Source organism: Cydia splendana, chromosome 1 (genome assembly GCF_910591565.1).
Source record: "Cydia splendana chromosome 1, ilCydSple1.2, whole genome shotgun sequence".
NCBI classification, from domain to species: domain Eukaryota; kingdom Metazoa; phylum Arthropoda; class Insecta; order Lepidoptera; family Tortricidae; genus Cydia; species Cydia splendana.
The window spans coordinates 29,542,976-29,556,337 of record NC_085960.1 but is presented as its reverse complement, the minus strand read 5'-3'; the positions used below and the strand labels follow the sequence as shown (position 1 = coordinate 29,556,337).

General features: G+C 44.5%; 1 protein-coding gene across 2 annotated transcripts; it reads left to right on the top strand.

The window, feature by feature from the left end:
* The first annotated feature begins 706 nt into the window (after positions 1-706).
* On the top strand, positions 707-13,074 carry LOC134797541 (neuronal acetylcholine receptor subunit alpha-3-like). Of its 2 annotated transcripts, XM_063769826.1 has the most exons (7): positions 707-796; positions 2,368-2,555; positions 3,144-3,308; positions 10,275-10,421; positions 11,061-11,302; positions 12,013-12,220; positions 12,754-13,071. In XM_063769826.1, exons 1-7 carry the CDS (start codon positions 757-759, stop codon positions 12,862-12,864), a joined length of 1,101 nt encoding a protein of 366 aa, XP_063625896.1. In that variant the 5' UTR covers positions 707-756; the 3' UTR covers positions 12,865-13,071. The 2 variants fall into 2 exon arrangements, with proteins under 2 accessions (XP_063625896.1, XP_063625905.1); XM_063769835.1 differs by lacking the exons at positions 707-796; positions 2,368-2,555 and adding an exon at positions 2,648-2,758 and having other exon boundaries at positions 12,754-13,074.
* The last annotated feature ends 288 nt before the right edge of the window (positions 13,075-13,362 follow it).

The window sequence follows — 13,362 nt, the reverse complement described above, 5'->3', positions numbered from 1 at the left end:
TAAGGTACTACCTAAAAATATGTAATTGGGATAAAAGGCAAAAATCTTCGTGATGGCCATTTCTTCCGTCGCAAGTATCTAGTACTTTTGTATTCTTATTTCCTGATTTTACGCCCCCTCTTTATTATGTGAATTTTAATTCGTTTGTGGTGAGCGTTCCGAGTAGTTCCGACTGAACATCTAGCGACCTTCATCAAGGAGGAGTTTTGGCCGAAGGGTGTCAAGTTTCGGCGGTTCCGCGGCCGACTCCCAGACACTGCGGGGTTGCGTAATACATTGCAACCATAGTGTGATTTAGTGTTTAGTTTTAAAATATATTTTTATATAATATGTATGCTAGTTTTTAAGGTATTTATGTATGGGCCATTAGTTGCCTGAAATAAAGATTTTCATTCATTCATTCATTCATTCATTAAACCGTTCCCAGCGGAGTAGACGAGACTTTATTTCTACTGAAATATGAAATCTGTTCATACTGAACAAATTTTACTATAAGATAGGACTGATAGCTGTTTTACTTACATTTTGTGATGAATGTGTTTTTCATACGTGTGAACGATCAAATATCGTTGGAAAATGCCAGATTACTGAAAATTCGGCCAGGATCCTTATTTACAACCATATAAAAGGTTAACAATAATTGTATATGATGACTTGATGACGGTTTTATTTTTAAAAAGATGCCAAAGGTTGTCGATGCCTGCGTGCGGTCGCAAGCTGGCACGGTCCGCAGTGCACAGTGCGGCCGGTTACAAGATGGTGTCGCGGCTCCTGTTGCTGCTGGCTGCCGTGCACGGTAATACCTGCATACAGTCGGATCAAGCTAACACTGCACCGACTTTGTCGAGACAAAGTGTGGAAGCGCCATGAAAAACGTCACATGATCATATAAATTTTACAATGCTGACACTTCACACTTCGTTATTGCAAAGGCTGTGCAGAGGTGACTTAGTCCGAGTCTGCTAACCCTGTAAGCCTTGGAACATTGCTTCTTGAAACGTACAGCCATAGCCCTTCGAAAACGCGGCGATTTCGTCAGTCCTGAAAAAAAACAAATTAATCGCAGGTGCATCGCAGGAAGTGCTGTGCTAAGACTGAAGGGAAAGTCCTTTTGACATTCTTGTGTTGTTTTCTTCTTAAACGTGACTCTGGGCCGGTTCATAGAAGTCTCGTGTGAAGTTGTGTTGTGTGTGCATCAGTGTTTGGACGCGACGTGGCAATTTGATAATACATAATTAAATCATAATTTAGATACATTTCCGGCCAAAAGTTATGCAAAAAGGCCTGCTTCTTTTCACACTAAAGTAAGGTTTTCTATGATACGAATACAGACAGAATACATTCTCGTTTTCCTGGCAAAAATTGAACATAGGTATAGGTACCACCTGTGTTCAATTTTACCTAGTAATGCTGATGAAAATCGATTAGACATGGTCAATTGACAAAAAAGTTCTATTTCGACTTAAAGTCGAGTGGTTGAGCACTCTTTGGGTTGAGCCCAGAGGCCATACTGCGAAAGATGAAAATCGATATTAGACAAACAGATAATAAAATATCGATTTTCGCGGTAAGCCCTCTCTCCTCTCTCTAGGCTCTAATTGTACATTGTTTAATACTTAATACACAGAACAAAAAAAAAAATCATTTATTCAGATGAAATAAACCCTATTATACAGATTTTTTTTCTTCTGCCAAACTGCAGGGCAGTTTGTTGGCAGAGGGAACTCCCTTAAAACATAGATGGGTAGACTTAGCTAATTGCCTAATTAATTGTTAACTTATATACATTAATAAAATATATTTTATTAATTAATAAAATTCTTATCACTTAACCAATGCGGAAATAACAACTATAATCTAGTTCGTCACGGGAGGCGTTTATCAGTGGAATTGGACTATATTTCTAAAAACATTATTAGTACAATTCATTTGTAATTTAAATAACAAAGTTAACTTTCCTATTGTGTTACCAAATTATTAACACATATATTATTTACTGCGAAAGATGAAAATCGATATTAAGGTGACTGACGAGCCTTCCAACAGTCCAAATAGCGTGGCTGCAATCCAAAATCAGTCCGTGAATGTCAAAAACGTACAATGTTTAATATTAGGATGCCGTCCATTTGGATGAATCCATTGTAACGGCATCCATTTGGAAGGCTCGTCAGTGGCCTGCTTTAGACAAACAGATAATAAAATATCGATTTTCGCGGTAAGCCCTCTCTCCTCTCTCTAGGCTCTAATTGTACATTGTTTTAATACTTAATACACAGAATAAAATTCTTATCACTTAACCAATGCGGAAATAACAACTATAATCTAGTTCGTCACGGGAGGCGTTTATCAGTGGAATTGGACTTTCAGTGAGCAGAGCGGCTGCAGCGTGCAACAACGTGTCGGCTGTGAGCGTCACCTTAGACACGCTGTTTGCCGAATATGCGCAGTACATGGCGCCTGCGACGCCTGCGGTCGTCCGGGCGGCGTTGGACGTCCGCCACGCCTCCGTGGACGAAGGGGCGGCTGTAGTGCGCCTGCTGGCAGATCTACGACTGGTTAGTACGACGGTGAAATCTACTGCAGTTGGCTCATCTTTTCGCAAGCTTGCCGACCCTGGTCTAACTGGACAAGCTACTACTATTATACGCAGTACATGGCGCCTGTGACGCCTGTGGCCGTCCGGGCGGCGTTGGACGTCCGTCATGCTTCCGTGGACGAAGGGGCGGCTATAGTGCGCCTGGTGGCAGACCTACGACTCGTTAGTACCACGTGTCTAACTGGACAAGCTGCTAGCTTGCGGAGTACATGGCGCCTGCTACGCCTATAACTGTCCGAGAGGCCTCGCGCGTCCACCATACCTTCGCACATGCAGAAAAATTGTACCCTTAGGTAACTTGATTGAAAACAAAGCCATTTGTACCAGATCTTCACAATAAAATACATCAAACTAAGCTTAGCAGAGCCGACTTATACAGAACAGATCATAATAATGTATGAACTACCTATTTCATAGAGTCGAGTCCATTGAAGAGCCGTAGGTTAAAAATGTGTAGGTTACATACGCGTAACATAATTTTTCAACTTTCCAGAGACTTCAGAAATAAATAAGCGGCACACTTTACCGAATCTTAATTATTTTACAGAGCTGGCAAGATCCGCGCCTAGCATGGAACGAGACCGACTTGGAGTGCAAGTCCGTCTTGGTGCCGGCCGAGCGTCTTTGGCGTCCAGACGTAGAACTGCTTAATGGAGCGGCGGGCGGGGGCGCTGACGGCTCGGTGCGCGCACGGCTGACTTCAGACTCTAAGGTAAGCCGCAACGTAATTTTTCACAAACCTGTCTTCACAGTATCTGGCCCTCAAACGAACACTTTAATAGCGCGGCGGGAGTGGACATAGTGTTCGGCTAACATCAAACTCTAAGTTACGCCAAGTAATTTTTCACATAAGTAGATTTTTCTTCTCACCTGTGGAGTCAATACTTGGAAAATTTTAATGGTGCAGCAGGCGCGGGCCTTTACCCAGCTCGGCGTCGGTGCGCACGTGGGTACCTAAGCTCAGACTTTAAGGGATCTACCTAGATATCCCTTGTAATTTCTCACAAAGTCTACGGCGTCTAGACGTGGAACTTCTTAAAGTTCTTAGTGGCTGGCGCGAACGGCGATGGGTGCATCATCAAACATTTGTGACAGCTTAAGACACATTTCTCTTTATTAATAACTTTTAAGTATATCGTACTATTAATACTATCATAGTATCCACTTTTTATGGCAATAATATTGCGAAGTCACTGTAGATCTGATCTGATCTTTTTGTTTTCGTGTCTAAAATACATCTACACGGTTACCCTATGACCCTACGACTACCTAAATTAGAGATGCCACGAATATTCGGCAACTATTCGGTATTCGGCCTATTCGGACACTTTGCCGAATATTCGGTATTCGGCCGAATGTAGCCTACTATTAATCTACTATGAGGAGGAGGCGCCACCGTCGCCGCTTAAGCTTCGGCTCCGCGATATTTATTCTCGTAAAATAGTTTATTTTACGTATTTTGGCTTAAAACCACCTCAGCCAAGAGAGGAGCCCGGGGTTTTAGAGGTGTGGTGTTATCTACGTGAAGCGTTCGACCAAAACATAATAAACGAGCAAAGGATTTTCCAGTGCTGAAGTGATAAAAAACAACGCATTCAATATATTGAATTGCTTTACAAGTGCTTTAAGTTAAGGATACAGGGAAGCTTTCGGTGTTCAGCTACGAAAAACAGTGCAAAAACGAGTGTTGTCGTGTAAAACAAACCAAACATTTAATACTTTGTGTATTGCAGTATTTGTGGTGCTTTATTTTTCTAAGTCGAGGGTGGACTTAAACTTAAGTTCGAATTAACGAGCTTCCTCGCAAAACAATCTGCTAGAGGCTCTTAAGTTCGTCACCCCCTGTAGTTACCCGATGGTGCAGGGGTCTCAAGCTTTCTTTTAGATTCACATTGCCCTGATGACCCGAGTTCGATCCCCGCCTGCGGCTTTTTGTATTTATTTCGCATGTGGTTGCAATACAATCTGTCTTTACATTACTGCACATGTACGCCATCTAGGCATTGGTGGTCGAATGAACAACCTGGACAACTGGACAATCACACTGGGCACTTTCCTGCGTCCTGCGCAGGAGTATACAGTGAGAGCGCCATCTGCAGTTTCGTATGGGCACTGCCTGGTGGGGTTGAACGGACAACGAAGACTCGCCCCAGAGTTTTGAACGGAGGGACTCGATTTCGTAATAGAGGGCGCCAAGGTCGCCGTTGGTGCAACTCATCTCATTAAATAAACTTTTTTTTTTGTGAATGGATTTTAACGATACTTTCTTATTGTGTGTTTGTATTTTTTTTTTTTTTTTATATATATATATACATGATATTGTAAATATAAATGTAATTGTAGTAATTTGTTTATGCAACATTGTAATAGGATTTACGTGTTTTTTTTAGAGTATATTTTTTTAGTAATTTTATTATTGGTAATTTATGTGATTTTAACTGTCGAGGGACGTACCTATATATTTTAAATATTTTATTTTAATTTAATGACAATTTAAAAAAATGATCCGCTGTAATAAGTAGGTACTACAGACTCGGAACTCTCGGAAGGTTGTAGAATTATTGTAATTTTTATTTTCATTATAATTATTTGCTAATTTTATTTCAAGACATTATTTTTGGAATTGTACTTCATACATATTGACATTGCAAGTTGTGCGCTTTTATTGATGAAACTTTTTTTTTTGTTTTTGTTATAGTGTGAATATTTTTGATTATTATGAATTCCCCGCCTAAGACGACGTGCCCTTACTGCCATAACTCGTCGCGATTATTCACATCGCGCGGCCTTAAGTCGCATATTAGGTGGATGCACCAAGGAGTTTCCAGTTCTGCGACGCTGCCCGTCAGCGGTACTGCCGTAATCTCTGATGCCGCACAACCGGTACCAAACGCGCAGTCACACAGTTGCAACCTGGATGAACTCGCGTCTTTTAAGGAATCGGTGCGTGTTCTTAGGCACATTCCGAGGGGGGCGAGGAGCGTTGCAGCTGATAAATTGTGCAAAATTATTCAGAGTTGCATTACCGTCAATGGAGTCGACGACTGGTATGCTCTGTTGTCTTTTGCGTATAGGGCCCTAAGGACTCCCGAAGCGGGTGGTACAAGCTCTCTTACGGCGAAGGTCAAGGCAAACGTGGAGGCCTTCTCATACTTATCGTCCGATGATGGGACGGCGGCTTCACGATCGCTGTCTCTCACTAGGATAATTGAGGCCAAGGTTCATGAGGGGGATTTAAGGGGAGCCGTCCGGTTACTTATGAGTGAGGACGCAATTGCTCCGTCAGGATCGGGTACTCTTGCAGCGCTGCAGTCCAAGCATCCTAGCCCTTCCCGTCCTCTATGTTTCCCGGCAGAACCGGACCAGGACTGTCCCACTTTGTCTATGAAGGTGGAGGACGTGGTTCTAGCGATCAACTCATTCCACAATGGATCGGCGGCGGGGCTTGATGGCATTCGTCCGGCTCACTTGAAAGAGCTCATATCTAGCTCGGCTGGGGACGGTGGGGTGCGCTTGTTGGAGGCTCTCACAAAACTGTGTAATTTCCTGTTGGGCGGCAAGTTAAATCCCCTGGTGTGCCCTTACTTATATGGGGCTACGCTATGTGCTCTCAAAAAGAAGGAGGGTGGAGTGAGGCCGATAGCTGTAGGGTGCACCCTTCGTCGCCTGGTGGCGAAACTTGGGTGCCGTGCAGTTAGAGGAGAGATGGCTTCCTACCTTCAGCCACATCAGGTAGGGTTCGGAACTCGATTGGGGTTGAACGGACAACGAAGACTCGCCCCAGAGTTTTGAACGGAGGGACTCGATTTCGTAATAGAGGGCGCCAAGGTCGCCGTTGGTGCAACTCATCTCATTAAATAAACTTTTTTTTTTGTGAATGGATTTTAACGATACTTTCTTATTGTGTGTTTGTTTTTTTTTTTTTTTTTTTATATATATACATGATATTGTAAATATAAATGTAATTGTAGTAATTTGTTTATGCAACATTGTAATAGGATTTACGTGTTTTTTTTAGAGTATATTTTTTTAGTAATTTTATTATTGGTAATTTATGTGATTTTAACTGTCGAGGGACGTACCTATATATTTTAAATATTTTATTTTAATTTAATGACAATTTAAAAAAATGATCCGCTGTAATAAGTAGGTATTACAGACTCGGAACTCTCGGAAGGTTGTAGAATTATTGTAATTTTTATTTTCATTATAATTATTTGCTAATTTTATTTCAAGACATTATTTTTGGAATTGTACTTCATACATATTGACATTGCAAGTTGTGCGCTTTTATTGATGAAACTTTTTTTTTTGTTTTTGTTATAGTGTGAATATTTTTGATTATTATGAATTCCCCGCCTAAGACGACGTGCCCTTACTGCCATAACTCGTCGCGATTATTCACATCGCGCGGCCTTAAGTCGCATATTAGGTGGATGCACCAAGGAGTTTCCAGTTCTGCGACGCTGCCCGTCAGCGGTACTGCCGTAATCTCTGATGCCGCACAACCGGTACCAAACGCGCAGTCACACAGTTGCAACCTGGATGAACTCGCGTCTTTTAAGGAATCGGTGCGTGTTCTTAGGCACATTCCGAGGGGGGCGAGGAGCGTTGCAGCTGATAAATTGTGCAAAATTATTCAGAGTTGCATTACCGTCAATGGAGTCGACGACTGGTATGCTCTGTTGTCTTTTGCGTATAGGGCCCTAAGGACTCCCGAAGCGGGTGGTACAAGCTCTCTTACGGCGAAGGTCAAGGCAAACGTGGAGGCCTTCTCATACTTATCGTCCGATGATGGGACGGCGGCTTCACGATCGCTGTCTCTCACTAGGATAATTGAGGCCAAGGTTCATGAGGGGGATTTAAGGGGAGCCGTCCGGTTACTTATGAGTGAGGACGCAATTGCTCCGTCAGGATCGGGTACTCTTGCAGCGCTGCAGTCCAAGCATCCTAGCCCTTCCCGTCCTCTATGTTTCCCGGCAGAACCGGACCAGGACTGTCCCACTTTGTCTATGAAGGTGGAGGACGTGGTTCTAGCGATCAACTCATTCCACAATGGATCGGCGGCGGGGCTTGATGGCATTCGTCCGGCTCACTTGAAAGAGCTCATATCTAGCTCGGCTGGGGACGGTGGGGTGCGCTTGTTGGAGGCTCTCACAAAACTGTGTAATTTCCTGTTGGGCGGCAAGTTAAATCCCCTGGTGTGCCCTTACTTATATGGGGCTACGCTATGTGCTCTCAAAAAGAAGGAGGGTGGAGTGAGGCCGATAGCTGTAGGGTGCACCCTTCGTCGCCTGGTGGCGAAACTTGGGTGCCGTGCAGTTAGAGGAGAGATGGCTTCCTACCTTCAGCCACATCAGGTAGGGTTCGGAACTCGATTGGGGTGTGAGGCGGCAATACATGCCGTTCGAGCTTTTGCATTGGACCCAGCAAATTCAGGCTGCGTGATTGTCAAACTGGATGTGAAAAACGCGTTCAACTCCCTGGAGCGAGACGTTTTGCTAAATGAGGTCAGTAAAAATATTCCAACGCTCTTCCCTTTCCTTCACCAGGTGTATCAACTTCCTTCCAATCTCTTTCATGGTTCTGACCGTATCCTTTCTCAGGTAGGTGCCCAACAGGGGGATCCTCTCGGTCCGCTTACCTTCAGCCTGGCAATTCACAAAGTCATCACCGAGCTCAAATCTCCCCTTAATATCTGGTACCTGGACGACGGCACAATTGGAGGAAAACCGGATGAGGTGGAGCAAGACTTACTTATCCTTTTGCCGCGTCTAAGGGATTTGGGGCTGGAGGTGAATACCTCTAAATGTGAGTTCTTCCCCTGTGGGCCAGAGTCTTCTTGTCTTTTCCCTCGTTTCTCTTCTTTACTTCCTGGCCTCAGGCAGCTAGACACCAACTCTTTTTATTTATTGGGGGCTCCGATATTTCCGTCCGCAGTTCCTGAAGCGCTACGGGTGAGCAGAGATCTTCTTCAGCTCGCTAGCGAGCGTCTCAAAGAAATAAGTCCGCATATAGCTTTGGTCCTAATGCAAAAGTGCTTTGCCGTCCCGAAAATGACGTACCTGCTACGTACATCCCCAGTTTGGCAGTTCCCGGACGAAATAACTTCCTTCGACGACACCATTAAAGCCACGTTCGAGGCGGTTGTCAACGTCTCTCTCAGCGATGACCAATGGAGGCAGGCGGCTTTGCCGGTCCGGCATGGGGGCATAGGTGTGCGACGTATCCAGGACGTTAGTCTGCCGGCCTTCTTGGCGTCGGCCCATGGGGTGGCGGACCTTGTTGCTGATATTTTATCCTTGAACGGCGACAGGGCGAGCATACCTTTCGTGGCCGACGCGCTGAGGGAGTGGTTGGCTCTCAATCCTGGAGCAAACGTGCCGGAAAACCCGAAGGTTCAGCGGGCGTGGGATGACGTGGGGTGTAAGGACACGCTGAACGGACTTATTGGGAATGCTGTGGGCACGGATCACGCAAGACTTCTGGCTGTATCGCAGTCAGAATCCGGGGCATGGTTGCATGCGCTGCCTTCTCCACAATTAGGCACCCTGCTGGATAGTGACTCATTGCGGGTGTCCGTTGCTCTCCGCCTGGGCTGCAAGGTATGTGAACCACATATATGCATTTGCGGTACCATGGTGGGGGCCGACGGCCACCACGCTCTGAGTTGCCGGCGTTATGCTGGCAGGCACCCGCGTCACCATGCCCTCAACGATATAGTTCAGAGGGCTCTCAGGTCGGCGGGCATTCCGTCGGTACTCGAGCCTCCAGGCCTTAGTCGCACGGATGGCAAAAGGCCTGATGGGCTAACGCTCGTACCGTGGGAGAGAGGGCGGTGCTTGGTGTGGGACGCTACGTGTGTCAGCACCTTCGCCGCCTCGCATATCAGTCGCACGGTGCGCGCGGCTGGAGCGGCGGCCGAGTCTCAGGCTGCAGTGAAGCGGCAGAAGTATGCCCCCCTGGGAGCAGGTTACATTTTTGTCCCTTTCGCGGTAGAAACGGCGGGCTGCTGGGGGGCGGACGCGAAAAACATGGTGCGCGACATAGGCCGTCGACTTAGGCAGAAGGGGGAGGACCCCCGCTCCGAGTCGTTTCTGGTGCAAAGGCTATCCATAGCCATTCAGCGCGGCAATGCCGCGAGTATTATGGGCACTTTTGCACCGGAAGCGTCTAGGAGCGGCAGCAATGTTTAGTTAGTAACTTGTGTGTGTTTAGTTTGTAAGTATGACTAACTGTATGTATGTTTTGATAGTTACCAATAAAAAGTATCTACTATTAATCTGTTGCACCTAGGTACCTAATAAGAAAAATTACACACAAAAATAACCAAAACCTAGGAATATTTAATTTTTAAAATGTATGCTTGGACTGTAGTTAAATACGAAGGCACGTTTTTGAGCATTTGTCTATTACAAAACATTTTATTTTTATCATTTTTGTCGTGGGTCTGATTTGATTGACTCTAACTACATTCATTAATTCTGTTCAACATAGAAATATATCTTAGCAAACGTTGTGCTTTGTTGGCGAACAGTTTTCATAATAATTGTGACTCAAAATGTTCACATGTCATACCGAATATTCGGCCGAGAGAGGGGCCGAATATTCGGTATTCGGCCAAATTCACTATTCGGGGCATCTCTAACCTAAATAATGTTTTTTATTTTCCTTTCAGGTGCTATGGATTCAGCGTCTCAACGTGGCTGTACCGCTAGCAATTGATTTGACAGATTGGCCGAGAGACCGGCAATCCGCTGTTTTCACTTTCGGCTCAAGAGAACATACGGCGGAAGAAATTGCTTTGGGCATCGATGATTTTAGGGTAAAAAAAAAACATTTCAGGTCACATTTTCCAATCTCCCCATTTCGACAGTAAAAGTACTTAGGGCTTGTGCACAAATCACGCGAGGTTCGATAGGGTAGGGGGGCGAAAAAATCACGATAGATCACGTGGGGGGAGGAGGGTATAAGGAAACGTCACGTGTATTTTTCTACAGTGAACGAAACTAAGAAAAAAAAACTACCACATTAGTAGATACTTTTTCTCGGTTTCGTTAAACATAAATCTTCACTCTGCACTTCAAAATAGCGAGTCTATTTAACGAAAACAGAAAAATAAACAAGATTTTCTATATAAAATACTATTTATCTTAAAATTAGGTCGAATGAAAAATTTTTAAAAAAATACACGTGAGGTTGTGTGGGGGGAGGGGCGTTAGCCAAAAACCTCACCAAATATCACCAGGGGGGAGGGGGGTCAAAAAGTAGCCGAAAACACCTCGCGTGATTTGTGCACAACCTCTTAGCAGAACACATATTGTAAAACAGAAACACACAGAGAATGTATAGACATCAGAAGACTCCATTTTTGTTTGGGCATACCTACTTAATCTCATTTGTTCCCTGGTTCTACAAATACTTCATTATTTAACTCTGTATATAAATACGTATAAACTTTCAGTACGCAACAGTGTGGGAGTCTGGTACTTGGATGATTGAGTCTGTGGTCGGCGAAAAGGCCGCCCTGGGCTCGAAGCCCGTGGTGTCCTGGAACGTGGTTCTACGACGGCGCGCGGCGGCCCACGCTCTGGCCAGCGGGGCCGTGCTGATGGCGGCTGCTATGGTGCTGCTTACGGCCGTGGTTCTGCCGCCGCATCAGAGACATTCGCTGTGTGCCTGCGCTGCTTTTACTGCTGCGCTTTGGTAAGCACAACCAGTGCAATTCCCTAAATGACCAAAACTATAGGTGCAAGGTGATTTACTTTTTGTGCGAACCTGGAAATTTTCGAGCATAGCATGAGTCATCAATAGCATAACTCGATATACTATCGTCGAAAAATAATCCTTTGAGCCTAAAATATTCCATAGAAAACATACTCTTTTGTTGTAGGTACACGTACAGTCAAAATAACTATTAATAGCTTAGAACCCCTGCATATAAATAAGTACATAATATGTACACACGCACTTACCTACATGCTCTTAATGGGTCAAACAGATCACTGTGTTATGTCTTTCCTGTAGACATACACAAGAGTTAAGGGCTATAAAGGTTAATTTTCTTATTTAACCCTTATCCACGTGAAAATGTCCTCCTTTTATTTAAAGAACTATGATAAAATCATTACTTACATGCCCACAAGCTGTTAACTATTGCCCACAGGAGAGAAAACTAGTGTGTTATCGCGAACAGCACATTTTTCTCTCCTGTGGGCAATAGTCAACAGCTTGTGGGCATGTAAGCAATGATTTTATCATAGTTCTCTAAAGAAAAGGAGGACCTTTTCACGTGGATAAGGGTTAAATAAGAAAATTAACCTTTATAGCCCTTAACTCTTGTGTATGTCTACAGGAAAGACATAACACAGTGATCTGTTTGACCGTAATACATGATTTCACTGACGTCATTACAGGTTGACCTCAGCGCTGCTACGTCTCCCAGGCTCATCCACATGTCCGCGCACGTTGTCGTGCATGGCCGGCGTGCTCGGCGCGGCTGGCGCTTGCTGCGCTGTCGCCGTAATGCTGGCGCGCCTAGCGCGGGTGCAGCGCCCGCCGCCACCGCAGCTGCGCGCATTGCTGAGCAAAGCGCCCTCGTGGGCCGTCGCCACTTCACCGCAGGTACGTTATAAAGCCCGTTCAACACTCGTTCGCGCACGAGTGTGGAACGGGCTTAACATGTACATTTCTCAAGCCTCATTAGGGCTGGCGTGTTGATGCGCACTTTCGCCTAGCGCCGGCGTGGGCCGTTGCCATTTCACCGCAAGTAAATTGCGTACCTACGCAATTTACTTAATTAATAAACCTGTACTTGTACTACCAATGTATCTCTTAAACTTCGGTTCTCTGTCGTGCATGTTCGTGATGGCGGTCGTTCTTGGTGGAGTTGGTGCAATTGTGTCATTAAAAAAGTATTGAAGCACTTGCAGACTGTTCTGTGGCTGTTCCCGGCGGCTCCAGCACACAAGGGACATTGGCTGACACCAATTCCCTTCGGATAATGATATTTAAAGCGTGGTGCCGTGGGAACCTCCCCGCGCACCGGCAACAGCTCAAGGCATGGTGCCCGTTGCTCTCCACCATAGACCCGCATTATATTATAAGTAAATAAATGAACAAGAAAAAATAAAACACCTTAATTCATCTGTATACAGGAGAGCGACAGCACTTCCGCGTCCTGGGCGGCAGCAGCACAGCTCCTCGACAACGTGCTGCGCGCTGCGCTCGCGCTGACGCTACTAGTTCTTGTTTGCGTTGCGCTATAGCACAGCCACAACGACACCATGCATGTCAATTGACGATACCCCTCCTATTTTCTCCCAACAGTTATAGGCTATGGACGCCCGTTTCCATTCCAACTTTCTTTGTGAAACTTGACAATATAGGTTTGGTGGATTGCCTCGGATCTCAATAGAATTGTGAAACATTTTAATACTCCATTCTGAATTTAATTAAATGAAAACTGGCAGGAATACCAAATCTTGGTAAAAAGCAAAAAATATTTAAAATATAAAAATTAAATAGTTCTCGTCTGTTATTAGACCTAATTTTAATTTAGTAAAAGAATCAATAAACGAATGGTAAAAACACCTACCTATGTGTATTTCTTTTTTATTGCCATTGTAGATATAGACTAAGTAATATACCTACTTTATTTATACTTATCTCATATTTTGGGAAAATCTTTATACTCTACTTATTGCAGAAACTTTTCAAAAAGGTTTTATTTAAATTAAAATCACATGTAATTTATTTTCAGGTAT